This window comes from Fringilla coelebs (genome assembly GCF_963513975.1).
Source record: "Fringilla coelebs genome assembly, chromosome: 1".
Taxonomy (NCBI): Eukaryota; Metazoa; Chordata; class Aves; order Passeriformes; family Fringillidae; genus Fringilla; species Fringilla coelebs.
Genome location: NC_140028.1, coordinates 73,691,894 through 73,719,693, shown reverse-complemented (window position 1 = coordinate 73,719,693; position 27,800 = coordinate 73,691,894). Strand labels below are relative to the sequence as shown.

The 27,800-nt window shown below is 36.9% G+C and overlaps 1 protein-coding gene across 1 annotated transcript in view; it reads left to right on the top strand.

Annotated features, from left to right (window-relative positions):
- CTNND2 (catenin delta 2) overlaps nucleotides 1-27,800 on the top strand; it is a gene marked incomplete at both ends in the record, with an annotated part of 515,683 nt that overhangs the window by 121,146 nt on the left and 366,737 nt on the right. The window contains one exon of the mRNA XM_084219011.1: nucleotides 5,847-5,959. Within this exon, the coding sequence (XP_084075137.1) occupies nucleotides 5,847-5,959 (113 nt within the window). The remainder of the gene's footprint in view (nucleotides 1-5,846; nucleotides 5,960-27,800) is intronic.

The following is a 27,800-nucleotide window of genomic DNA, read 5'->3' as shown; positions in this document are numbered from 1 at the left end:
AGGACTGTTTGTTTTTCTTTTATCAGCTTTGTGACACTCTTGTTGGCCTACTCTTCCAGCTTGTCAAAGTTCCTCTGAATGGTAGTCCTGCCCTCCAGTGTGTGAATTGCTTCCTTCAGGTTGGTTACCTGGAAACTCGGACTTGCTTATAGGTGCAGTCATCTCTCAGCTAAGATTCTCCAAGAACGTACATACCCACCACTGAGTTTCTGAATCTGCTGCCTCCCTGCTTACATAATTACCTTTCTGTGAGCTTTTTCCATCACCCCCGTGTGTTTCACTATAATGGAAGCATGAAACAATCCAGTGAAAAAGGATAAGAACAGAACAAATGAAAATGCAGTCCAACAATGGAGAGTGTAGAGAATGTGAAAGGTATTGATTGGTAGATTCTAAAGCCAAGTTTTGAGGCTTTTAGACAACATTTAGTGTCAGATGTTTAGGAGCATTGCTAGTGGTGTTTTTTCCTGTTTTGAAAGCATGAAGACACTCTGTTTTCCTTCTATTTACAGGATGGGTTGTCAGGTCTGGTTTATGTCTGATGATATCTGTCCCTATATTTCTGCCTAGTTAGACTTTCCTAGGTTTTGCTGTTTTCCTTAGGAAGTATGTGCTCCAGTTTTTGCTGCTCATGTGTGGTTGGTACTGTAGATTAAAAATAGTTTGTTGCCAACATGACTCTTGAGTAGCGGCGTTCAGTGGAATGTACAGATGTAGAGTATATGGAATTATGCATGATGCTATAGGATGTGCCTAGGAATATTCACATACTTGTGATGTTAACTGAGGTAAGTTATTTCTTGTTTAACAGGTTACAAAAAGGTAGAGCCACTGCTGTACACTTTTACAGGCTGTGTACTTTTTGAAGTTCTGTGGTTTCTAACGTATTCCTCTGAAAGACTTTGACCCCAGAGACAATTTATTTGTTTGTGTAGCTGTAATCAGGTTTCCTGTATTCATCTCACCAGAGATTCCCAACCTGGATTATCAGTGCTGTTATTTGTCTGTATTTGAAGATTCAAATGATCACCAGTGCCCCAATTAGGTTTTTTATAGCATATTTGCAATCAAAAGCTAGACACTTCTCCTTTTTTTACTGTCATGACCTAAAGATTCTTAGAAACCCAATAATTTTGCAAGCCTCTTGTGCCTAAATTTAGATTTTTTTTTTAGTTTTGTTCATATGGTTGTTTTTTGTTTTGTTTGTTTTTAGCTTCTTTTTACTGTTACTATGGATTTTGCTAAGTCTTTTGCTTTGTTTGTTTTTAGCTGCTTTTTACTGTTACTATGGATTTTGCTATGTCTTTTGCTTAGCATTGATACTCATCTCTTTGCGAAAGGATTGAAGGATTACTTTAAGATTGTAAAGGACTAGGTAAAATGACATCAACTCCAAATACCAGCCAAATTTCTTTTGCCCTATTTTACCGTTCCCGACATTCAAGTAGGTCTATACAGTAGATGGCCTATCAGATGTAAAGCATAAAAAATAACAAAATACCTTCTGGTTTGGTGTGCCCTGAGCTCAGGAGTTCCTAACTTGTCCAAAGGCTGTGAAGATTTCCATCTTGCTTGTTCAGTGTCTGGACCACTGTGAAATGTTATGACCCGACTCAAGTCTTACATTGTGCTTGAAGCTTTGGTGGCTGCAAAGGATATATAAAATACAAAACTCATGCTGATAATGAAAGTGCATTGAATTGCCATCTATGGAATATTGAATTATTTTTACAAAATAAACCCTACCATGGTTGTGGACAAATACCATTTTTAAAACATAAATTACTTCATGCCCTAGCAGATAAATACTTTGTATCACTTCAAAACAATTTGATAAGGTTATCATGAAGTTCCTCCCTTTCCAAGTTGCTCTCTTGAGTGATTTCTCTGGATTACTGTCATTGTTTTGTCTGATCTCTGGTGGCTTCCTGCTCCCACACCCCCTCCTGGTGCCAAGTGCTAAGGACTGCCAAGCTGGTCACTGTACTTTGTAGTGCCTTTGCGTGGGCACTTACTTTGGCATTATTGCCCTTCGCAGTGCAGTCCTTGAGGCTGCTCTTGACACGTTATTATGTAAATTAATTTTGATGTTGCATTGTAGTTTCTGCTGTTCTTCATTCTGCAATTGTCTTGACAACAGATTTGCATAATCAGTGAGTAGGAATTTGTTTTTAATTTTGATGTTCTGATTAGCTTGATTCAGATAAATAATAGAAAGTTGTGAAGATAACACAACGTGGCGTGAACTGCTGGGAATGACTGTAAACACAACAAATAATACAGATGATGGAGTCAGGTTCAGTGATTATTTTTATAAAATGTAAGCAAACACTATTTCTGGTTTCTGTCTTCTTGCACTCTGACAGCTGCTTGAAATCTAAACATATGGATTTATTCAAATATTAGTCAATCTCACTGCTTCCCGAACAAAGACAAGGAAGCTTATTAATTTGTTTTCTGCCAGAATTTCTTGGTAAGGAGGGAAAACAGATTCACAAATCTTACTTGAATTCTTTCCTTTTTTCAGTCCAAAGGCAATCTTGTGGACCTGCACCTTTTTCATGGGCATGAGGGAATACCAAAGAAAACTGCTTATTAAATTCAATGTAGAGGACAATTCTTGAAGTTATAATTGTTTGGCTCTGCACATATCCCACCTTCCCACCTTTTGTTTCCTTTCTTTCATTTCTAACTTCTGGTGGCATCTGACAGAAGATAGTCAAGTAAGAAATAGTAGCAATTAAAGAGCTAGTAGTGAAGTTCCTGTTCATGTTTTCTAGCCATTTTCATGTGTTAGAAACCCAAGGTTATTTCTTTCTTAAGTGATCAAGTATATCTTTCCTTCCTGCTTGAGGAGTAATGTAGATACAACTGCCCTTTTCTAATCATCTCTGCAGGGCAGGACTTAAATTATGTGGGCAGTGAAACCAGAAAACATCAATTTGTACATCTTAAGAAAAGAAGAGTTTCCTCAATAAGGAAACTAGGGAGAGAGAGAATGAGAGAAACTCCTTAAACCAATCAATTTAGGGCATTTGCTGGAGTAGCACTTTGTGTAATAGGACTGAAAGAGATTTAGTGGAGGATGAGTCATGAAATACACTAGGAAATGAAAGAAAGATGGAAGGCAGAGGAGAACAGAAAGCTGTAAGCAGGAAAAAAAATAAATGACAGAGTGAAGAGTAGAAAAGTATATTTTGGAGACTAGAATAGTAAGAAAAAAAATGTTCTGGGGACAAAGTAATCATAGCAAAAGGGTGTTTGTTGAGGAAATGCAGAAGTTTCTGGAAAACTTGTCAACCAGCATGATTAACTGAAGGAATAAAGCATAGAAAAGATATGAGAAGACATACAGTCCAGAGAACTGAAGAAAAAAAAAGCAAAATAATATTTACTTTTGAAGTATTTCAGTAAAACAGGATTGAGGCATTTCTGTATTTAGTTGGCTTGGGATAGCACAGACAAAGCAGAGAAACTAGAGAACCATTGTTTACACTCCTACTAGCCTTAAAGTACACAAGGAGCTGCACTTTTTTGTCTAGGAAAAGGCAAGTGGACAACATAGAGAGTGAGGAGCATTTGTTCCTGAGTTCTTGGTGCTTAACATTCTCTTAGCATCATTGAGGGGACAGCTGCACCGTCTCACTAGGTAGGTAAAGCAAGTGCCTGTGCTGAGCCACGGCAAAGAGAACTTCTGACCTGCCTCACCTGGGATGGTGAGAGCTGAAGGGACTGGGTGAAAATCTATGCTAAGCACCTGAATTTGCATCGTTGAGATAGACTCAAGTGGCTTTAAAAATGCAGTGGCACAGAATAGCCGTTAAAGTTCTGCTTGTACTTTGAAAGTAAACATAATGCTCAGTTAGATTTTCTTGGGTATTTTATACTATCAAAATTTCTCCAGGCTTACACACTTTGATTTAAGCATGCTGGCATGGCAAATACTGTACCACTTTGATTTTTCATTCTACAACAATTTAGTAATATTTCTATTACAATCCTTCCTGCATTAAGGGTTTTATTTTATGCAAACAAGACCTGGATTTGAATAATAACTCTTAGAAAGCCGATAAACTGTCTCTTCAGCCTTTCAGGCAATTGATTCTTCTAGGTGAGAGAAAAGCACTCTGTGAATGAGGCATATATGAAATAGATGATTATTGTCAGGTGATTTTTGTTAATCGTATCTTCAGACAACAGTGAAAAAGATGTTTCTGCACACTACAAAAATGTGCAGGGAATATTATTAACTATTGATTACTACAGCAGTGTTGACATTTAATGAACAGTGATGTTTTGATCTTTACACCAATCTGACTTTCAGCGGTATTCTTGTACTCTGTATAGATTTGTTTGGAATAGTAAATTCACAGTTAAGCAGGCTTTTTCACATAGTCAGTGGCCATTTAAGAATTCAGCTATGTCATGCTGAGTATAACCTATGTAGATGTCTCCCTTTACTCATAGTGCAGGGCAGAAGTTATTCCATGACATTAGCAAGAGAAACAAAGAGGAGTGATCCAGCTGGATTAAGCAGAATGATGACCAGCTAGTTCCTTCTTACATTTCAGTTATCATTTGCCTCATTTCAGAGATTTGAAAAATTTAATGTCGTTATTTACCCTTGATTACTTGGTCAGAGGTTTTAGGTAGGACTTAGAATGAACACTTACAAATCCTGCTCTACTTCTACCATTTTTTCCTTTCTCTCAAATATTAAGTCCTTCAGTGTCACTTGGTGGGCATAAGTCATGAGTCCAGTAATTTCCAGTGCTATTCTGCCCAGCGGGACCTTCCTGGGGAATTATTCAAGGGACTTCCTCCCATACCTCTGCATTACAGGGGGGTCATTTTGGAAAAAATAGAGGGAGAAAGAGATAATGGGTTAATTTGTGTGGATAATGGAATTACTTAAGAAGTGGATTCTAAAGATAGTTCTCCTTGACCCTTCAACAAACCTAAATAAAAGGGGCAGGAGAGATGTTTTTGTTTACCTGTGAAAATGATGCAATGTTACTGATCAAAATGAAAGGGCAGCAACACTTGACAAATTTACAATAACCATAGCTCCCTAAAGGTATTTAATTTTTTAATTTGATAAAACTAGTGCTACAATATGTGAGAAATGTAGCCCTTTGAGAAATGGTGGGGATTTAATTATATTTGTTTTCCTTTTCTTTTTTTTTAATAAAGAATCTTTTGGGTATTAAAAAACCACTTTATAAGTACCTTTATAAGCTCTCTGGTTAAATCTTAGCTGGTAGGTTTGGTTTCCTTGATAGAATAAAAGAAAATAAATTAAATTAGTGGTAGGGATTTAAGCACAGCTTCTGTCTAAAACTACTTGAGTTTCCCTTCTGCACATCATTAACTGCAAAAATTAAACTGTGCTCAGGCCGTATCAACACACCTTCCCCTAAGTTTATTTTACTGGTGTATACTGTAATGGTTATCTTTTTAAGTGCAGAAACCTAAATGAGATTATCCACAGAATTTAGCATATTTTTTTTCAATAACACAAATTGTACTTAATTGTGATCACACTTAGGTCAGTTTGCTAAGATCTCTATGTTACTGAGAGATCTGCATGAACTCTGTAGGCAAAATTATTTAATATATTTAAAATTTCCTTTCCTGATAAACAGTCTTATTCTATGACATGCATCATTAGAATAAATGAAGGAACAAGTAGGTGTCACCTCAAAAACCTGAACTTTGAATGTATTAAAAAAGGAAAAAAAGAAAACTTTGTTGTAAGATATTAAGCTAATAATTCTTGCACAAATTTCATTTTTATGTGCTTCTTAAGGGAAGTCAAAGCAAATGGTTTAACTTACTTTTTTCAGGAACTGCAGTTTGAGAGACTGACTCGAGAACTTGAGGCTGAACGTCAGATTGTGGCGAGCCAGCTGGAGAGATGTAAGCTTGGATCAGAAACTGGAAGCATGAGCAGCATTAGGTAATGTACAAATTGTTGATAACTTTATAATTAGTACGTTTTGTTGCTGTTATGAATTATCACCAAGAACAAGTTTGATTTTTTTTTTGTTAAAATAATATACACTAGAGAGTTTGAGACTTTAGTAGAGTTTGAAAGTTTGCATTATTAGCTTCTTTTTAAAAAGAAAATTTCTTGCAATTTTGTATATTCTTTGTTCAGTAACAAAACAGTAGTCACATTTTGAATTCATTGACTTGCTGGAGTTTGAATGGATTATCAGCAACTTGTTTCCACCACCAATACAGCTGTAATTTTCAGCTGAAGATTTTTAGCTTCCTAATTGCAGAGATGTATTGATAAGTTTTGTGAACCTGTTTAACCATAATTTTATCATTCTAAGTATTAAAAGGTTTAGAATGAATTACGTAAAGCTGCTGACCTGCCTTCAAAATGTCAGGTATATCTTATATGTTCATGGGGAGATATAAGTCCCTCTCTTTGTGTAAGCATTGGTTTACTTTAAGAAATTGTTCTGGTATGTTACTTCGAGGGTGATAAGTTTATTTAAGAAGTTGTAACAAAAGGAAACTGACCTCTTGGTGAATTTAGTGGAAGTGAAGACTGCATTTTTTAGCTTCTTCGTAAGTGTGTTTCTTTGTTTTCTCAGTGAACCTAATAAATGGAAGATGATGCTACTTGAGTTTCAAGAACTGAGAAAAAAATAACTTATATAGGCATGTGTTTCTTTTTTATCAGTTGAAATATGAATAGATAATATTAAGTATACCATGCCAAGCTTAGTGCAAGGTTTTATGTGATAATAGCAGCAAAAATACAAAAAGTATTAATCACTTCCTCAGTTTATGCCATTCAAACTACCCTTCAATCAAGTGAATGATTTTTCCATAAGTAAGAAATTCAGTAGAATGCCAAAGATGTAACAAAAATATGGAATGCAAGTTCAATTAAAAATGGCAGAAGTAAGGAAAACCACTATTTCAGCAGAAGCTGTATGTGAAGTTGACTTGAATGTAAGCATTCTTAATAAATCAGGTGAGAATTAACTCTTTCAGATAAAGTCTTATTTTATATAATGTCACCATCTAGACTTGCTAACATTAGAGAAAGTTACTTAAAATTATTTAAGCATGGCCTATATTGGTAAGTCAAGTTTGCTTCTCTAGCACTTTAAATTTTAAAAATGGTATGACTGCATTTCAAGAAAGTTATCTGAAGTATATTTGAGTAATACTGAGGTATGTTTAAATAATGCTGATATTTTAGGATTATTCCAGTCAGTGGTATGAGGGTTGGGAAATTTTTTGTTGTGCAGGAGATGTTTCCTTGGTAAACTTTTATGTTATTGATAAATTTCTACTATTGAGCTATCAGTGATATCCAAGGTCTGATGACTTGGAATGAGTTCTGAGACACCAGTTATTCAAGAAGTTTAATAATTGGACTGCTAGTCTGTCTGTGAATAACAGAAGAATACGGAATAGAATAACGGAATAGATTTTATGCAAATTTTTGACTTCTGTCATTTGCCTTGAAATATTTTACATATGCAGTTTCTAGCATTTAAACTAAAAACATTTTAAGAAATACTTGAAATACCGTTTTGCAGAAGATAACATGAAAGTTTACAGTTAACTGCCCTTAGACTTGGCAAGTGATGTAAAGAGGAAATAAATAAAAATCCAATATTGTTTTTGTTGGGCTGTTGTTTATCCCATATATATTAAATGAGTAATCTTCTGTCCAAAAAATTCTAACTCCTCATTAGAGAGGCTTAGAATTAGCACAACTACAAAATTAAGTCAAGTATCTTTCTGACTGCTGTGCTGACTTTCCAGTGGTCATCCAGATTTGAGAAAGTTTCTTTAGTATTTTATTCTTTGACATATACTTGATCTGTTGTCATTTTTTAGGGGACTGGGGACTGTATTCAATAGAAATTTTGATAAAAAGGACTTGAGTGCATTCTTTTCAGGAACAGGTACTTGGATGTGAACCAAAGGCAGAATCAGTCGCTTCTGATAAAACTGAATAAAATGTTTAGACTATGAGTTAGGACAAAACTTGTAAACTCTTCCCTTCCCCAGTTTCCCTGTTGGCAGATACTGAACAGTTCATTACTCAGCCTGCTGAGTATTAAAATTTCATGATACGTTCCATAAGGAGACAAGTCATGTTCTATGCTGCTCCATTCCTTCTGGGCCAGATCTATCAGTCTGTCACTCCCTTTGGTATTGGAGGGGGCAATTAGATGCCAGCATCTCTTTGGAGTTTTTCAGTCTCTGATAATTTTAAGCACATATTAAAGAAATGTACTGTTAGAAAATCCTTAGAACTTTAGGTTTCTGTTTCATAGTCTTTATCACTGTTTTGAATAGTTTCTTTGGTTTTTTGTTTTTGAGGTTTTTTTTGAAAAACCCTTAGTGTTTGAACAGAGGAGTGTAGCTCAAGCCTAGCCTACTTTTCTTTTTTTAACACAACATTTGCAAATTGGTCAGGCAACAGACTTTTTCTCAACTGAATTTCTATTCACTACTGAAATTGGTAGAAGTGATGTGCAATTTTTAATTGAAAGTCTCTTGGATAGACTGGCATTTGTGCCTGAGTGCCTGAAGCAATATGGTGAAGTTTCTGTATCTTAAAAGTAGCAAAAATGCAGTCTAATAATCTGAATAGCGTGGAAAACATACCTGCTTTGTATATGCTTTTTTTCAGTAAAGTTCTCTCCTTTAGAAATGCCTCTGTTGTTCACACTTTATTACCAGGAAAATTATATTTTCCTTAGTTAGATAAAATTTTTGCAAGTTCACTGAATATAAAAGTACAGCCAGTTTAACTGATAAATATGTAAGATCCTTCATTTCAAGAGCATTGAGGAAATAGCTGGGATACATTGTGACATAGGCAGACAACTGCTGCTGTGTTGGTCAAGTAAATAAAATTGCAATTAGAGTTTTCCTGTACAGCTGTCAGCGTTCAATCTAATTTAGGCTACTTATTGTGAAAGGATATATAGTAGTCTTTGTAGGTGTTTAATTTTAAGGATTGTCAAATCCAGTAGTCTCAAAAGAGGTGAGGCTGCTGGTACCTAGACCTGCACAGACTGGAGAGATGGGCTGAATGGAACCTTATCAAGTTGAAATTCATAAATGATTTGCAAATGCATCTGGGATGGAGTATCCTCTTGTTACAACACAGCCAAGGACAGAAAACAGCCTTGCAGGAAAAGACCTTCAGGACCTTGGAGGTCTTTTCCAACCTAAGTCATTCTCTGAATTACTGTGATACTTAGTGATTTTCTGAGTCAGCAGTGTGTCCTTGCAGCAAAGGCCAGCTGCACCTAGGGCTGCAGCAGCAAAAGTGTAGCCAGCAGATCTGGACAAGTGATTCATCCCTTCTGTTTGAAGCTCTTGAGGATACATCTTAAATGCCCCATCCAGTTTTGGGCATCCCTCTATAGGAAAGACATCAGCATTCTGGAGCAGGTTCTGTGTAGGGCTGCCAGGAAGGCAGGTGGCTAGAGAGCACCTGGGGTGTGAAAAGAGGCTGAGGAAACAAGGGGGTTTAACTACAACAAGAGAAGGGGCCAGCTTCTGACTGCAACCAGGTAAAGGAAGGACATGCAGAAGACAGGGTAAGAGTGTTCTCAGACGTGCATTGGGGTAGAATGATAGGTGACAGATGGAAGTTGGAACACAGAACATTGTAATTAGGTGTAAGGTGTTTTTCAGAATGAATTTGGTTAAACATTGTCTCAAATTGCACTAATAGATTCTGGAGTTTCCATCTGTATAAATAATAAGTACTTTCTGTTCCCACCTAAATTTTCCTGTGTTTTTTATTACTATTTCTTCATAAATCCTGGTAATAGAATTGTTTTAGTATTCTAGTATTCTTTTTTTTCCCATAAAATTAGAGGCTCCCCAGGGAAATGGTCATAGCATCAAGGCTACCAGAATGAAAGAAGCATTTAAATAAGTCAGACACATGGTCAGATTCTTGGGGCTGTCCTGTGCAGTGCCAGGAGATGATGATCTTTCTGGGTCCTTTTTGACTCAGGGTATCCTATGATTCTATTCAAGTATTTCAGAAAAAATCGCTCTCTTACCTGAACTGGTGAATGTGTTTGCTTTTGCCTGCAAATGTGGATGTTAAAATAAGAATATAGGCATTAAAACGAAGTTGAAAAATACATGGTTAGTATGGATTCTGGAGCAAAACATGAGCCAAAAGACAAAGATGTTTTTGTCATGTTATGAGGACAGAAGAGGGTTTTTTTAATGCAAAGAGTTTGATCAACAGTCCTGTGTAAAAAACCACTCAACTTTCAAGTAAAATTTATACACCATCATACATATCAAACATACATTTCAGTACATATTAGAAAATAGTTTAGCCTGCATTGTGGTTCTTTGTCAACTCAAGATTTATCAGTTAAATGTGTTAAATTGTTTCACATTGGTTTGCTTACAGTAACATCTCCAAATGCTGCTGGGAATCTTCTTACTTGAAAACAAAAATTAAAAAATCCTTTTTGTAAATGTAAATTAGAAAACTAACTTTTAAAAAGAAAAAAGTCAACAATTATTGCAGAGCAGAATTAAAAAGGATCAGTATTTTATCATTACCTGTGAAAATGCCAATTATAATGTTTGTACTTATTTTTTTAAAGCAAGCCAATAGCATGGTTATTTTTAACAGGATTTTAAGAAGTGATGTTCTTTAAAGAAATGAGCACTTCACCAGTGGGAGGAGAAGATTTTACTAAACTTTTGTCAGCAAATGCTGTGGCTTAAAATTAATCTCATTCTGCAATGTGTGTTTGCTTAGTAGTTCAGAAGCTGAATAAGCTTTAAGTTTTTTCACACACTGTTGTTCATCATTGTGGATTGTGTAAAGCTTAACAATTCATACTTGGATGAACTTTTATCAACTGAATTATTAGAAAAGTTCATCTGAAATAAAAGTAAAAATGGCATTAAAAGCAGGCAGGTTTTTGAAAATATAAGATTGTGAAAATATTAATCACGAATTCTACAAGTCAGAATTAATTAGCTGTGATAAGAGAACATTTTGTAGGGGTTTTTTTTGTTGTGTCTGCCCCCCGCGCCGCTTCTTTATCTCACAATGTTTTTATCTTGCTGTAAGTGACCAGGTCAGGTAGAACATGTCAAAAAGATGTGGATTGCTCTACTCCTGAAGAGTTTTGTCAATGTTAAGCATGGTACTATAAGATACATTTCTAGATCTTGTGCAAAGCTGATCATGTGTGGGCTTGTGATAAAGCAGAACATCCTAGTAAAAATATATTGTGGGTTTCAAGGTAGAAGAGATTAAAAACATCCTACCATTCTTTGCTTTGGTTATAATGCTGTTAAGCAAGAATTAAAATGAAATTAGCTGGAAGGAAGCATTCAATTAGAACAAAACAATGGGAAAATGTGCAAGAGTTTGTTGTACCAGAAGGTTTTCATTGAAGTGTTTGCATTATTTGAGTTCTTTGCTATCTCTGGAAGGCATGAAGCAAAAAAAATACCTTTAAAAAACATCACCGTTGCCAAAAAACAAAAACCAAAAACCCAGAGAAACGCAGAGATTTTCTTAGAAAAAGTTGAAAATATGGTATTTTTCTTACATTCAAAATCCTTAAGGAGTTCATTTGTATTATCTTAGAAGAAAAGAAACTGAAGCAGCCTTTGTCAGACCATAATTTAGAATGAACAATGTGGGTTTAATGCTTGCCACTTTTTAAAAGGTTGGTTTGATTTGTTTTGTTGTTTTGACGTTTGTTTGTTTTTTTGCCATGTCAGTTTTCAGCCTAGAGCTTAACTAAGTCATTGAGGGATTCTTCCCCACACCATTCATCTTTTCTGATAATCGACTGAGCTCCCACAAAAAACGTTTGTGACTTTGTTGGGTTGCTAGGATTGCTAGCTGATGGTTGATAATCACTGTGCTATGTGTGCCGAGCTCGGTAATAGCTGGAATCCTTCTGAAAATAGCTGGAAGCACTTCTTAAAATTGGGCTACTGATTTCCATGCCCAATCACAGCATTTAGGCACTTCTCATGATGGGAAGGTGGAGGGGCAAGTGCTGATGTCTTCTCTCTTGGGACCAGCGATAGGGCTTGAAACAGCATGAAGCTCTGAGCCAGGGGAGGTTTAGGATGGATATCAGGAAAAGGTTTTTCACCCAGAGGGTGGTTGGGCACTGGAGCAGGATCCCTGGGGGAGTGGTCACAGCACCAAGCCTGAGAGTTCAGGAAGCATTTGGACAATGCTCTCAGGCACAGGGTGTGACCTGTGGGGTGTCCTGCAGAGGGCCTGAGTTGGACCCATTGATCTTGGTGGGTCCCTTGCAACTCAGCTTATTCTCTGTTTCTCTGATTCTGAAATCTTGGGAATCAGAATTTTGTGGAATACAATAAGTTGCCCAGAAGTAGAACTGGCAGATTCTGCTTCTTGTTGTAACTGTGTACCAGGCCTAATTTCCTATACAGTTTGACATCCATAGTTGATGTTCCTGATGTTGTGTTTACCACCACATATAAGAGTGTTAGAGTCAGAGAAAAGGTTTTAGAACCTGGGGAAATACTGAGGATAATATTTTCAATACTTCAGTATCACCTTGTTCTTGGTACCTCTTGATCTTTTGATTGTGAGACCTAGAGACTTGAAATGTGATGAACTCTGTATACTATTAGGCTTGGTCAATAAATTAGTTTGCATCCACCAATAGAACAAGATTTGAAGAAAATGTCACTCTAGGAAATAAATTATGGCTGGAACAGTTGACACAATTAATTTTGGTAATGTGCCTACTTAATTATATTCTGAAGAATGACATTTTATTGTATTAAATTATCAGACTTGTGATCTAATCATTCAAAACAATCTGATTTTACATTAAGTTTGAGCTTGTTTGTACTCAGTTTATAGTATGTCCAGTGTTGAAGGAAATGGTTTAAAAAATACTGAGAGAAGAAATTGGTACAGGAGCAAAAAAACGAGATGAAGTCAAATGTTGTCCAATTTTTTTATTTTTTTTTTTGTATTTCCATTATGAGGGTATTGGTAGCTTCTTTGTGCTGATTCTCCACAATGAGATATATCAAGAAAACATTTATTAGATTAGTCCTGTTATCCTCTGCCAAAAACTAACTGGTCTCATAGTTTTGGAGCAGATAAGCTTCTGTTGCTGAAAGGCAAGTTTCCAGCATATGTCCAAACAATCAGGTTTGGTGTAATTTTGTTTTTTTTACAGTATATCCATATCTCTTACAGCAGTAGTATGGATCATAAAATTCCCAGATAGATATATCTCTGAAAGCACAAGCTCCAACAGGACTTTTAAAACACCCTTTCTGCAGATACTCTCCTTCTTTTTCTGCTTGCTGAATACCCTCCAGGGATACCACATCCATGAGAGGAGTACCACAGTAATATTCAGCATTGCCAAACTCATTACATTGGCATGTTAATGAAAGCAAGTATCAGATTTTTGTTTAATTTCAATAAAGAGAAGCTATGTTGGTAAGGATTTGGACATTTTTCTGCCCTAAGAAAGGGTCTTAAAGTCTGAAAGTCTTATATGGGGCTGCCAGTTGTCACTTTTATTCCCTCTCAAGCTTTTCGTTATGTCTTCTATTTTATTAACACAGAACTTACAGGAATAATATGGGAGAAGGAACATAAGCAAAACCACAAAAAAGCAGAATGACAACAGAAAAAGCTGATACTTTACATATCAACTTTTACTGATATGTGGGCCAATGAAGACTGTACTTAATAGTAAATGCTCTACCTTAGTGCATTTTTGGCATATTACTTAGTTATTTGAAAACTGTTTCCAAATTTTGCATTCACAATTTCGATGTGTTTTTCAAAGCCTAGCACTTGGGCATGGCTAATATACATGGAATTGCTGATATTAGGAAATATATTGTTAATGTAAAACTTGGTTATGTCTTACAAAGTGAGGTTCTCTGTTCAGCCTGCTGTTCACAAGCCGTTTGCTGAAATATCAGGACACTTCAGTTTATCATAAAGGGTTGATAAGCACTGTAGCAGTTTGCCCAAGGACACCATAATAAAAACTATAACTTGAAACTTATATGTAGAATATCTATCAAGAATGGGACACGAGTGACAAGTCGATTTCTCTACAGCCCTTCTTGCTCTCCTTGCTGGGTGCTGCTTTAATAATTTGACAACATTCTTTTTGTTCCCATCCTTCCTTATTGTATGTCAAAATGTTTTTGGATCAGTTAGGAGGAAGACAAAATTTAGAATATACTGGGAGAAAGTACCTTATTATTAAAAGTTCTTGAATTTAGAGTGCTTGAAGGCAAGTCTGATAAAACTTCTCCAGGAAAGCTCACTTTTAGTGCTTTACTGCTTGTGAGTCAAAGGTACTAGATAGTGGATATTGTGATATCTTAGATGTAGAATACAGCTGAGAACAAATCCTTTAACATGGTGCCAGTAAAAAATGGCCATGGACAGTTGACATCAAAAATTGAAACAGAATTCAGGTATCCAAGGTGCTTCAAGGAGTCAGTTCTGAGAAACTGTGGACAGAGACTAAAGTGCTATCTGTCATTAAAGTTGCCTGCTGCTTTGTATAGAACCAGGATTTCAGTTGTTCCTTATTTTGATAAGCTTCACTTTCCAGGCTGAGTATTTCCTTTCCAAAATGCACATACTGAGGTTTTGAAGGGAATTTCAGCTAAGCAACTTTCTTGCTGTTTTTATAAATTTGCACCAAAAGACATTGCTGTTATCAGAGGAATTAAACATACCTTTGCACAGAGTTATGGAGATAATTCCCTATTTTCCTACAGTGCTTTTTGTCTTCTACCAAATGTGGTGTATGAAGGGGCAGAATACTGGAGCTTGGAGGGAAGTCTCTTCAGTGTTGTTCCATCCTTCCTTCCATCTTGTCAGGGTAAGGATGTGTCCTTTGAATCCAGTGGCAAGAGGTTAAGAAGCAGATTTCTGGCTGCATTTAACATCCCAGTTAATGCATGTATGGGGGAAAGTTAGAGGGGAGGAACCTTTGTTCAAAATGTGGATGAGGCATTTGGTAGAATGCAGATTCAGTCTATAAAGTGTAGATCGGTCAAAACTGGAGACTTGAGGAGTGAAGAGTGGGTTGGAGATGGATGAGGACAGGAGCAGAGAAAAGCAGAGGAGATGGCTAAGACAGAGGAGTCAGGGAGCTATGTTCTTTCCTTACAGCTGGAGCATCAAAGACTAAAGTTGAAAATATCCTTTTATCCTGGCTACTCAGTCTGAGAAATCTCAGAGTAATTGCTGAAGAGATCTTACTGGCTTCATTTGCTGCTATAAGCAGTCATCACATCTGTGCATGGCTTCCTGATCTGGTTATTAGGATCCCTGCATGTCTGGAAGGCTGTACAGAGAAATAAGAAGCAAAGAATACCTGACAGTGATTCAAATGAATCTTTACATTAGCAGCATTAGGCAGGAGAGCAATTCCACAGGTACAATTCCTTGGATTGCCTTCAGCTATTACAAGCACATAGATCTTTTCCTAATGCAAGTTATGAAATCTATTGGTCCTGTAAACAACGGTGTCCCTCCAGACAAGCATGACTTATCCCTCAAGCAGTTTAGAAATGAAGTGGTCATGAAACAGAAGTTGTATAACAATGCATTTGTACAAGGACTAAGTCAAAATGCAACCATCTGAAGGTGTCCCAGAATTCCAGATATACCTTTTCTTCCTGTGTGTGTTTCACCAGTGAAAACAAAGCCTATCTTATTGCTTTCTTGAGGGAAAAAAAAAAAAAAAAAAAAAAGAAGAGTCTGATGTTGAGTTTCAAAGAAATATTTCAAAGAACTTTTGCAGTCAGGCATGGTAATGTCTCTCCCTTTACCACCCCTACCTTCTGCTTCTCACCATCTGACCTTGTGTAGACAACCTTGAATTATGTCTTGAGCATCCACTCTTCTGATATCTTTCTTCTTCAACCCATCCTAAATATAAATTCCACCTAAATCACTTCACTGTAATTTGACAAAATAGAGCTCTTATCTCATGCTCTTAGTACTTCCTTGCTTTGGCAAGTCCTGCTTACCTTTCATTGCAGATAGGGAAACAGTTACTAAAGGTCCCAGCCAAACCCTCATCCTGGCTACTTTATCTGTCCCTAGCAAGTTATTTTTCTATTAAGGTGGCTTTTTTGGGGTTCTTGATTTCATTAAAAGCAGAGTTGTTTTCCAATGCAATCTTAAGAAACTGATTGTCAATAGAAGTGTATTGGTGGAAGTTAGAGACTTCCCAGTAGTCACAGCTCTCAAAGATATACTCCTCTTGACAGTGGTAATTTCTGCAGTCAGAGCAAAAGTGGATCCTGTATCTTGCCATGATTTGTCTTGATTTAAAAAAAGATTAATTTTGTTGTATTTAGCTGTAGTGTTTGATGAAGCAAATTTAAAACTTACAAATTCACTTAACATTTTGGGGGTGTTTTTTTTTTCTTTCCATTCTTTTGTCCTAACTTTAGAAATTGACTGTTCTATTGCTCTTATTTATTAGGTATTCTCTCCTTGCTCGTATGTGATAATTGGTCCCGATTATCCTTTGTGTTGTCCATGTACTTTTCTGTTGGATCAATGTGAACTTCTTAATGGTGCTGCTACAACTGTGACTGTTCTCTAGTGGAAACTGAGCTGTGCATTCTTTGATACTCAAGTATTTTGACTACCAGAAGGGCTCAGGAAGTATTACTAGTGTATTTAGTTGAATTCCATGATAGGCTTGAATGGACACAGTTCTATTCCACTGGCATCTCAGAATTGGATAGTAGCATACTTTGAATGGCTAATTTTAGATGCTTTCTAGGCATGTTGCCACTTCAGCAGTTAAGGAATATTTTATGGACTTTAATATGTTAAACTTAGAGGGGCTTTTAAATCCCTCTTGGTTTCAGCTCATAGATGTACTCTCAGCTATTGCTAATTGTGAATACTCTGCCTCCTGCTGGCTTTCCTTTACCCCTTCTATTTTTACCTTGTTCTCTACCCTGCTTGTTTGTACAAGCAAATGATGAAAAAATCCAAAGACCAAAACCAACCAACCAACCAAAAAACCAAAACCAAGCAAAACCCCAAACTTTTGCACAAATCAACTCACTGCTTCTTTACTCTCTATAGAGCAATATACCCCAGCTCCCCAGGTATAGAGAAGGAAACTTTAGTACAAATTTAGTTGTATTCGTGTCAGTTCAATTATCTTAACTAAGTCAAGATTATATAGTTCTTTTCATTTAAATCTACTTTCTGAATTTTTTCTTGAAAGTCTTCAACATACATATATTATCACAAAACTGGCTGTGAGTGCAGCTGCAATAGAATTCATATTGAACTGAATACAGTGTGAAGTTTGCCTAATTTCAAATGTCCTATGAAAGTTACCTTACATGTTCCCAATAGAGCTACTGACTTTTTTGACTTATGCATGAATGGCTAGCAGGAGTGAGTGGCTAACCTGAAATGAATGTCTTTAGTTTGGATAAGAATGCTTTCTTCAAAGCTTATCAGAAAAAGCATTAAAAAAAAATTATAGGGCACCATTTGTTGGTAGAAAAGTTTTAGTTTCGAGGGGACTTCAAGAGTTTCACAGCCGTAGCATTCCTTCCCCCACCAGCAGTGAATCCATAGTTTCAAGAGGATTAACTTGGTAGTAGGTTCTATGGATTCTGGCCAGTATTTCCAGGCTCCCTTCTGGGTTTGAGCAGTGCTCTCCAAACCTATTTGTTAATGAACCCCTATCAGTAAAACATTTTTGAGCATGCACACGCAATATATGGTTATTTATTTATCCAATACATTTGTGTACTACTGTATTAATATATTATAAACCTTATGAACCATAAAACTCCAGAAATTAAAAAAGTATGAGATAAAAATGAAGTAAACACAGTTTTTTAAAAATTATGTTTCTTTTATGTATTAATGGTACAAAAAGAATTTTTTCCTGCACTCCAGTGACTTGTCTCATGGAATGCCTGGAGTATCTGCACCCCATTTGGGAGAGTGCTGGGATGGAGGACTAATCTCACAGTAGTAATAACTTTTCTGCTGAGGAGTCTGATTGAAGACTTCTAGAAGCAGTCCTGCTTTAGGTCAGGCTCTGCAAGAAAGGTGTGCAAGACAGTAGTGTTGGCAAGATAAGCAAGGGAGCTGTAGATGGGCAGATGGGAGTTTCCCCCTCACCTCAACCATCTGAGAGCTGCAGTCTTCCTTTCACAGTATCGGACACTGTGTAGGGAATGCAGCAGCAGCAGCCGCATCAAAGTTGTAGTTTTCTTCTTCTCCCCCTTCTTTCACTGCCTTTCCCCCCCCATTCTCACAGTGTGAAAAAGAGATGTCATTAATATTTTAATTTTTGGCCTAGGTTTATGGTTTTACTGAATAATATGTACAATTATCTTTACAGTAGGTTCATGCCACACTTTGTGTGTAGCTCGCAGTACTTACGGGATCTTGTCCTTGAAGGCATGTATTGACTGTGTAGAGATAAGTTCCCTTCTGTGAGCTGAGGCATGTATAGTTGGGGTGCTATTATGCCATTCCTTTTCACTTTTATATTGCTCATGAATAAATGTGTTTATTCTAAAAAGCAGTTGTAAGTAGTATTTAAATCTAAACCCATTTCAACCACTTCAAGTAAACACAGTACCAGCATTTCAGCAACATCAGTCTGACAGTGTTAGTCTATATGGAGCCACTTTTAGTCAGAACCCCAGACTAGTAGATAGAGAGCATTGCAAGAATTTTCTTTATTACACTCATAGGACCCATTTAGTTAAAATCAGTGCTTTGTAGTTCAGCTATCCAATTTTCCCCTTCTTGTTGATTCACTGAAAGCTCTGGCAGATCTTTGGAAGCTCATGGCCAAATAATTTGTCAATGAAATGTATTGTATGTAAATTGGTAAATGTAGCTGTTAGGAGGAAGTAATCATTGCAAGTTTCTGATAAGAACAGAAGACCCTATTAATAATTGGAAGTAATCATCATCTCCACTTTCTTTCTTGCTCTGCTAAATATATTGCATCACAATATATTACATGTTGCTTCCTAGGGATAAGTAAACATAAGGGCATAAGGAACTCTGAATATTTATGAAAGGCTTTTTCAAAAAACTTTCTGCTTTCCTCCATCCAGGCCATGTTCATCATGTTGAAGAAATGAGCCAGAGTTGTAGTTTATCCATACATAATGGTGTTTTTAAATCTGCTCTTGAAAAGGGGTGTGTACTTTATGCAGTAGATTCTAGAAGCCAATCTGAAACAGCTTCTGTTGCAGCATTTATGTATCCCAGCTTTTGTTTGCAATGTAAAAAAATACCTCCATTTAGATGCTGGAAGATTAGTACTTTTATTATTGGGTATCTTCTCATCTACCTCTTCTCCTTTCCTTAGCTCCCGACTTAGATCCTCATCATGTTCTCAATTAGTGCCATAATTAAGAAGGCGCTGTATTTATAATTGAAGAGAAAGACTTTAGGACTTTCACCTTCCTTGAGTCTTAATTTTTGGCACTAATCTGAAGAGGACATTGTGCACTACCCTCCTTACCACTATAAGAATCTAATTGTACTACAAGTCACTTTTGTTCTGATTTTGAACTGCTTTTTAAATCCATATAAATCTTTCTATAGTCAACTCTACTAATAAAACCTAAAAATAGACTTATTTTAGTGGCTTTGGAATAAACAAGTGTTTCAATATTAATCTCTGTTTCTGCAGTGAGATGCTGGTACTGTGCTGCTTTACTCCTTTGCAGTGAATTTAGATGACAGTTTATATTCAGCTTAGAAGAAAGACCCAACAACAAAAAAGGGATATTGATATAATTACAGTAAATGCCCTTTTTCATGCTATTAAAATAATCTGTGACAGGAACCGCCTAACATCAAGGATATTTCAATAAGCATGATTTTTATCCCTTGATGAATGAAAGTTAAAGAAGGCCCTGTTACCATGAATAATATAACCCTTGTCAGGTTTTGATTATTTAAAGCATTTTTGATTATTTAAAGCATTTACTGAAAATGTAGGTTATTAATTACTTTTATTTTGTTCAAAATAATGCTGGATACACATAGCGAAGAGATACAATTGTGGCTAGTCATTTAGAAAGAGATCATGGTTAATGTACAGCTTTGTGCATTTATGTTGACTTTAGTGAAAAACAGTACTGCATTTACTCAATGTTTTGATAGTAGCACATCATTGGTTAAGAGTGCAGTCAGCCTGGGGTACAATTTTTCGGATCTTAATTTTTTTTTTACTCTATCCTGTTATGATTTAAAGCTATATTAAGTGATGCTAAGCAGTAATAATGCTAAATATTCTTAATCTAATCCAGTTATTAAGATTGGATTTTAAAGGTTTATTTTCCTTTTTTTTTGTTCAAATTATACACAGGAATAAGTTGTTTCACTATTACTATTGCTGTTCAGAGTTCAAGTGGCTTGAATTAGCTTGTGAGGTACAGCAGGTCTCATGAAACAACAAAAATATTCTTAATGTCATTTTTGTACTTTTTGAAATCTCATATTTTCAATCACTTCTGTATTTTTCTTAACATTTCAGTTCTGCTCTAGATTTTTGTCATATTTATAGCAGTTTCTTCTCTCTCTCCTTTTCTCTTTTATTGATATTATAAAGGTGTAGGCCTTTTGATGAGCAGTGATCTGTCCTGTATGATTCAATGGTTTTACCACCCTGGAATGTCTGATGAGGTAAATAATTTATTTTACTGGAGTGATGTCATATTCATGAGTTTCAAGACCCAAGAGCCCTGGAGTCTTATTGACAGCAAATCCTTACCAATTAACTCACTCTGACAAACGAGGTGTGTCTAAAAGGACAGAGATTTTTTTTCTTGGTTGATCATCTCTGGTTCTCATCTAATCTAGGAGGAGATACAGGATTTTCCAATCTACATTCTTTAGAATCTCCATGGTACTTTCTCTTTTGGTTTGGGGGGTATCTTGTCATTTGCTTCTGCAAGAACAATCAATTGCTTTGTTCCCTCAGCTTTTCCATCACTTTACGATGACGATAGGCCCCTCTATGTTCTGCTAACGTATTCCATTCAATAATGGTTCCTGGGTCAGAATCAGGAGACACAAGACAAAAGGTAGTTTAGTTTGGAAAAAATGGTAATGCTTTCATTGACACTGGCAGTCTGACTGAACAAAAATGCTTCCATGAAGGTCTGTCAGAAATACTAAATGCTACATTTTTTGATAGTAGTCACTATAAATAGAATAATATAATCAAACACATGCACTTATTACAGCTAAAATTATGACTTTCAATGAAATATGCTTGCCTTCCTGCCTTGGGTTCCTTTGAACTCCTCAGTCTGTAAGTCTTCCAATAACGTTGCTGAAGTTTGCAAGTAATCTATTAAAAAATTAATCCAATAAATCCATTTTGACTGATGTTTAATTTTATTGCAGACAAATCTCAAAGAGGGATACCATGCAATGTAACTTGTAAGCAGGCAGCAAGCCTTTTAGTGGAAGATACAAATCTTGCAGCTAGTCTTCAATTCATTGACTGCTAATTAACTTCAATGGTATTGCTTGGGTAAAGAAGTTAGAAAATGACCTTTGGTTTTGCCTATTTAAATGTTGCATTATTCTTATGGAAAAGAACTGTGGAAGCAGAACAAAAGGTAGTAAATGCATAATTGAAAGTACATTCTGTAGATTTGCTTCTGTATTTACTTTAAGTTACTATGTCATGGTTAAGGGTTAATCTCAAAGAAAAACAAAACAGAAAAAACCCAAACAAAACCCCCACCTTACAGCATTGGGTTGACATTGGTCCTTCTCCTAAGATGGAATTGCAAGAGAAAGCAGAGGCTTCAAAACAACAGTCACAGTTAAATTTAAACAATATGTATTAAATTACAAGTTCTCTTTTGTGGAACTTGAGACCCCTGAATATCTGTAGGAATAAGATTATAAAGAGCATCAGGGCAGAAATTCAAGGTTATTTCCTAATGGACCATTTTTATGGTCTAAGGTGAAATCTTAATTGCTTTTTATAATACAGTTTGAACAGAGATAAATACTGAAGTTTTACTTCTCTGCTGAATTGTCATGCTTCTTTTTAAAAGGAAGGGACCTAGGTGCTGTACCCTGTGGAGACATGTTGATTTCCTTCTTTCAGTTCTTTTGTTCCCATGTACAGGGGAATGGGAAAAAAGAAAAAGGGAAAGAAAAAGAAGAAAAAAAAAAAGGAAAAAAGCGTTTTATTTGCGTGGAGGAAGGGCAGGGATTGAATGAAGCATTCAGTTCCGCCAAGGCAGCCATTCTCTTCTGTGGCATCAGTACTCTGCCAAGATTGTCACACTGTGATACCTCCTTTATTTTGAAGTTGGAGACTTTCTAAAACTAGGATCTTTTAGGTCTGTGGTTTTGCAGTGTGATAGTGTGAAGTCTGATGGGAAAGATTCACCACTGACTACTGCCTGGAAAAGCTTGGCCAGTTCTCTTTGAGCAGAAAGCTTGCAAAGAAATGGCAAGAGAGGAGAGAAGCAATCAATGTGGTGTTACTTTTTTGATAGGACACTAAGCACAGTGAGTGTGACTTTTCTTATCTTTTCCACTGTCATCTTGATGGCCTTTAGGCAGCATCAGGGGGCAAAGCTGTTGAAGTTAACAAATAAAGATTCAAATACATGAGGACACACAGCCTCTTATGGGAAATATAGTATCTAAAATGTCATTGCTTACTTTCTGAATGCAATTCAAAATGCCTTCAAATGCCAGTGGTGACTGCATTGGGTATTCCAATTAGTGTGATTATTTTCCCAAAATATCTTTTTTTAAATAAGTTTAAACAAGCTCACTATGTTATTAGAAGTTATGGCAACCATAGGGATTTCCAACTATTGCTATAAGAAAAGAAATGCCTTACTGCTCAAATTAATTTTTTTTTCAATATTGCAGCGTACGATTATTTTCATATTTCATCTAAATTAATGAGCTATAGAATAATTACTGCAGGAAATATATTTTATGTAAATAGCTAGGGTTTTTTCTCAGAATCAAAGTTATGTTTTCAATTAATGAAAATTATATTAGGCAATTCTTTGAAAGTCTATTGTGAGTTCTTCACTGGTTTCCAGATTTTCTCTGAGATTTTAAACATGTTGTAAGTAAAAAACCTAAAAGTTCAAGTGTTCCAAAGAGTATATAACTATTAAAGATAGTGCTCAATTACATTCAAAATTGTGATATTTTGGATACTATGAGTTGTCCTACTCATAGTACTTAGGGAATAAAGGCAACTTTAAGGTTTAAGCTCTATGTGTCTTACAATCTCATTGCACTTGGCCACCAGTTGTCCAGACATGGAGTTCTGGTGTCTGGTTCTAGCTCCATCACTGTCTGTTTAGCCAAGTTCTTTTCAAGTGGAAGCCAACTGTGCCTTTTGGTTCTTACTTCATTTATGAATTTGTCATTGTTTTAATCTGTTTTGCACTTGAAACTTTAAATTTATGCTTGCTCTTGTGTCATGGTAATGACATTCCAGGGACAGTTGATGTCCTGTAGGAAGGCACCTGTCATTGCTCCCTTGTACACAGGATTACTGTGTAATAAAATATACGTGGTGTTAAGGAACGATCCCATTTCAATGAAAGCTATTAAAACATGCATGCGTAAGGCTTTCATGGACATTTTTAGAGAGTATCTGTAAAGAAAAAAAGCTATAGCAAAGAAAAAGGCCAGGAATTATTTAATGGGAACTTTTAAAGCATTTTCTGAACTAATTATACCTGAAAATCCTTTCTGAATGTGTTCCAGTGCTTCACCTGCAGAAAACGTATACTGCTTCTCTGATAGATAGTGTTGTCAGTTTTACCAAGTGTTGCAGCCAAGTGGCAATATATTTGTTCTCTCTGAGATATGTACAGGATGACTGCACTTGCATACTGGCTGTGAGAGTGACAGTGACACAGAACTTGCTTTTCAGTTTGCTTATGTTACTCTGTAAATGTATAGGCAGGTCATGCTTGAAATGAATGTGTCACCATTACTTTGCTATACACTGGTATCTTTAATGTCATTTCCATTTCATTACCCTACCCAGAGCAATTTAAGTTATCTGTGATAGCATTCTTTGTCTGCTGTCAACATAGTATTGGTAAGGCATTCAGGGGCCAATGGAAAATAAATGAAGAGTGTGGGTATCCTTGCTCCACCAAAAGGTAAATTTACAGAATGGTGCACTAATAATGCTCAAGTTTCTGGAATTTTTTCCATGTCTGTCCTGTGGACTAGCTTTCAGCCAGAAAATGTATGACACTGAGACCAAATGTCACTGTCCTAAGGGCACAGAGCCAGTTTGTGTTCCTTTTCCGGTCCCATTTAGTTGAGGAGCTCTGCATGTCCATTGTAGGTAGCCATGTCTTCAGCCTTGTGCATTGCTGTGTCGCCCAGGGGGACCTTGAATATATATTATGGGTAACTTCTCTCCTAGATAAACCCCTTGGATATGCACTACAGCTTGTATTCAGGTCTGTTCCCAGCCCTATCTCTGGATGCTTGTGACTCAAGCCCCTGGATGGATTCTAGACCAAATCAGTTTCTTCACTGTTTCAGAAACTGTAGGTAGACTGATACCACCACCCTGCCTGCTCAATTCCTTGGCAGCAGTGAGGAGGTTATCCACAGCACAGTGTGGGGCACTGAGTAGACCAAAGGTGTGTCCCTGGATCTTTCTTCACAAGGGTCTTCTGTCCTTGGGGACTTGAAGACTTCTATCCTGAAGGATTCTCCCATGTGATGGTCCTGGTTCTGTGGGTGGGGATATCCAAATGAGAACGAAGCTCAAGTGCTGTGTTTCCGTGTGAAAATGAGCTTGGGATCTCTGTGACAGGGACATGTCTGTTTTGCTTCCCCCAAAGTCTGATGGTGGTTTAGGGTCTTCAAAGATGAAGGTTTTCATCTTTGTGAAGACAATGCAGCTTGCACATTGCATTGTAGTATAAGAAGCATTTAGGAGTAACTCTGAGCCCCATAGCTTTTCAAGAGCCTTTTGGATGGCATATAAATGTTTAGTGAGTATTTGGTGCACCTCTGGAACAATTTTCAGCTCAATTTCTTCCTAGAAGGATCTAGTTAGCATGCACAGTACCAATTCTGCAAGCTGAACTGGCATTCCAAAGGGTCTTTACTTCATGGATTTGCTTCAAAATGATACTACTGCTTAAGACTGAAAAGCGTACCATATATGCAGCCTTAGGACATGGCTTCATGACTGCCCGCCACTGAAAGGAGCAATAGTTGTCTCGTGCTCACATCACTTTTTGTGCGCTCTTTCTGCTTCCTCTTCTGAAGGAATTCTACTTGTCACACTAAACATTCCCTGCTTGGAAGGAAAGCTAAATCATGAAAACCTCTGAGTTTTCCCTCAGATCAGCAAGCTGAGGAGAGCCGCTAGAGAGTTGCACAATTACTAAATTTAACTCAAGGGAAGAGTCGGAAAAGCAGGGAGAACATGGGTCTACCCCCTCTGGCCTCCGCCTGCTGTTAGATTGAATTAAGTCTAATATGAAAATACACCCTGAAGGAGAAGCATGTGAATTTATTTAGAGAGGATTATCACTGTTCCTACTAGTTGAGAATTCACACAGCTGAAGAGTAACTATTTAAAAAAATGTGGTGGAATTCCCCAAACCCCTGAGACTTTTTTTACGCAGATAATAAACATTGTCAGATGTCTCATGTAGGTCTTTCTTGACAAATGGAAAAACACTGGATTTGTGTTTGGTTTTCTTCTTTTATTCTGACCTTCTCAGAAGAATGAAAAAAAATTCAGAAAGTAACAGTGAACTGTTATAATCAGTATGATATTCACAGGCAGATACAGTAGCTAATGCTCCACTAAGATCACACTTCTTTTATTCATCTTTCCAAAATCTGTTTTAGTATGAGGTCAGTATTTTTCCGAATTTTAATATGGTTTTGTGAATCTGTACTTGGATGATGATAAAGATATAAATTTTGTATTGTATTTTTCTACCTATAATTTGCAAAACTCATATTATCTGCTTTCTTTCCAATCTATTTATCTTTTTTCTAAGAAAAAAACACCACCACCAACCCTCCTTAAAATGCCATATTAAAACACCACTCAGTCTAGGATTGAATTTTGAGTCTCCTGCTGGAATTACTCTCAGCTCACTTTGAACTAAACTGAACGGAAGCAGCGGGAGAGCATTTGATTCCCTAAATATACATTTTGTTAGAAATAAGGTTATCTAATTAGAGCATATTGGTTGTGGAAATTGGGAAGTCTCAGTGCTGATGTATGGGCAGATTAAGGTGGAAATTCTAAAATAAAATCTTTTGTATTCTTGTACTGTAAGTTGTTTCTTGCTGCTTTTTTACACTAGCAGGTTTCAGAGATTTTTCCAGATTGAACAGGTACCATACATTTCCTCCTAGGCTCTTAAGGGTCTGAGATCGCTCTGCAGTATGGCTGAGGTCTGCTTTCTGCTCTGAGCAGAGCCTCTCCCTTCTGGGCATTTCTGCCTTGCAGACTCATCCTGGAAGCCCTTCCTCTTCCCTCTGGATAATTGTTCTGAGTGCAGCAGCCAGGAAACATAGCTGACCACACACACTTTTACCAATAATAGAAGATAATGTTTGTGCATCACATTCAACAGCACAATTTGCCCAACACACTGTTAAATTATGAAGACAGAAGCAGATACCAAGGAAGATCCTTTGGCCTTAATTAAATCCTGCAGTTGTTATGAGCCTGTAGCTAGGACAGTCCAGATTTAGCACTAGGTGTGTGTCAAATGACTACAACTGAATGGTTGAACAATTTAAGGTATCTGATGTTTATTATATCCATTATATTAAGCATGCTTTGGGAAAGTGAAGTATGATAAACAAATCTAGCTACGGAGACCTTGGCTGAACTGACAATTCCATGGCTACTATTCATGATACCAAAATGATTTTTCTGCTGTGAAAAATACACGTGAGCATGTCCAGCAAGGTTGTGGCAGGATATATTGAAGCATGTAAGTTTGTGTGTTGGAGATTTAGACAGAAATTACAAAGTCATTGCTTCTGGAGAGTGCTTAAGGATTGTGCTAGAATAAGCTTTAGAGTCATTATTTACAGAGAATTTGCATGCATGGCATTTTATCAGAAATTTTGCTGACCTCAAGGAGGACCCGCATCTGTTTGTCACAGGTACTCCCTGCTCCTAACCCCTGGTACCTTCATCATTCTGCCTAGGGTCCCCAAGGAACCTGTCTCTCCCCATAATGTTGGGTGAAACGATTGTGTCTCTTCTGGTTGCACTTCTGAGTTTCATCCAACTGAAAAAACAGCATAAGGAAGTCAAGAATAGTCCAAGAAAAAAACTAATCCAAGGCACAACCATATGGATTTTAGTAAGGGCAAGTTCTGGATTCTACACCTGGGATGGGACAACCCTTGATGTTCAGACAGAACTGGGGAATGAGAAGCTGGAAAGCAGTACCACAGAAAGGGACCTGGGGGTCCTGGTCGATGGCAACTTGAATCTCAGTCAACTCTGCCCTGTCAGCCAGGAAGGCCAACCCTGTCCTGGGGGGCATCAGGCACAGCATCACCAGCCAGGCAAGGGAGGGGATTGTCCCGCTCTGCTCTGCACTGGGGCAGCCTCATCTCAAGTGCTGGGGGCAGGTTTGGGTGCCACAATAAAAAAAAAGACATTAAGCCCTTAGCATCCAAAGGAGAGCCATGAGGATAGTGAGGGGCCTTGAGGGGAAGCTGCATG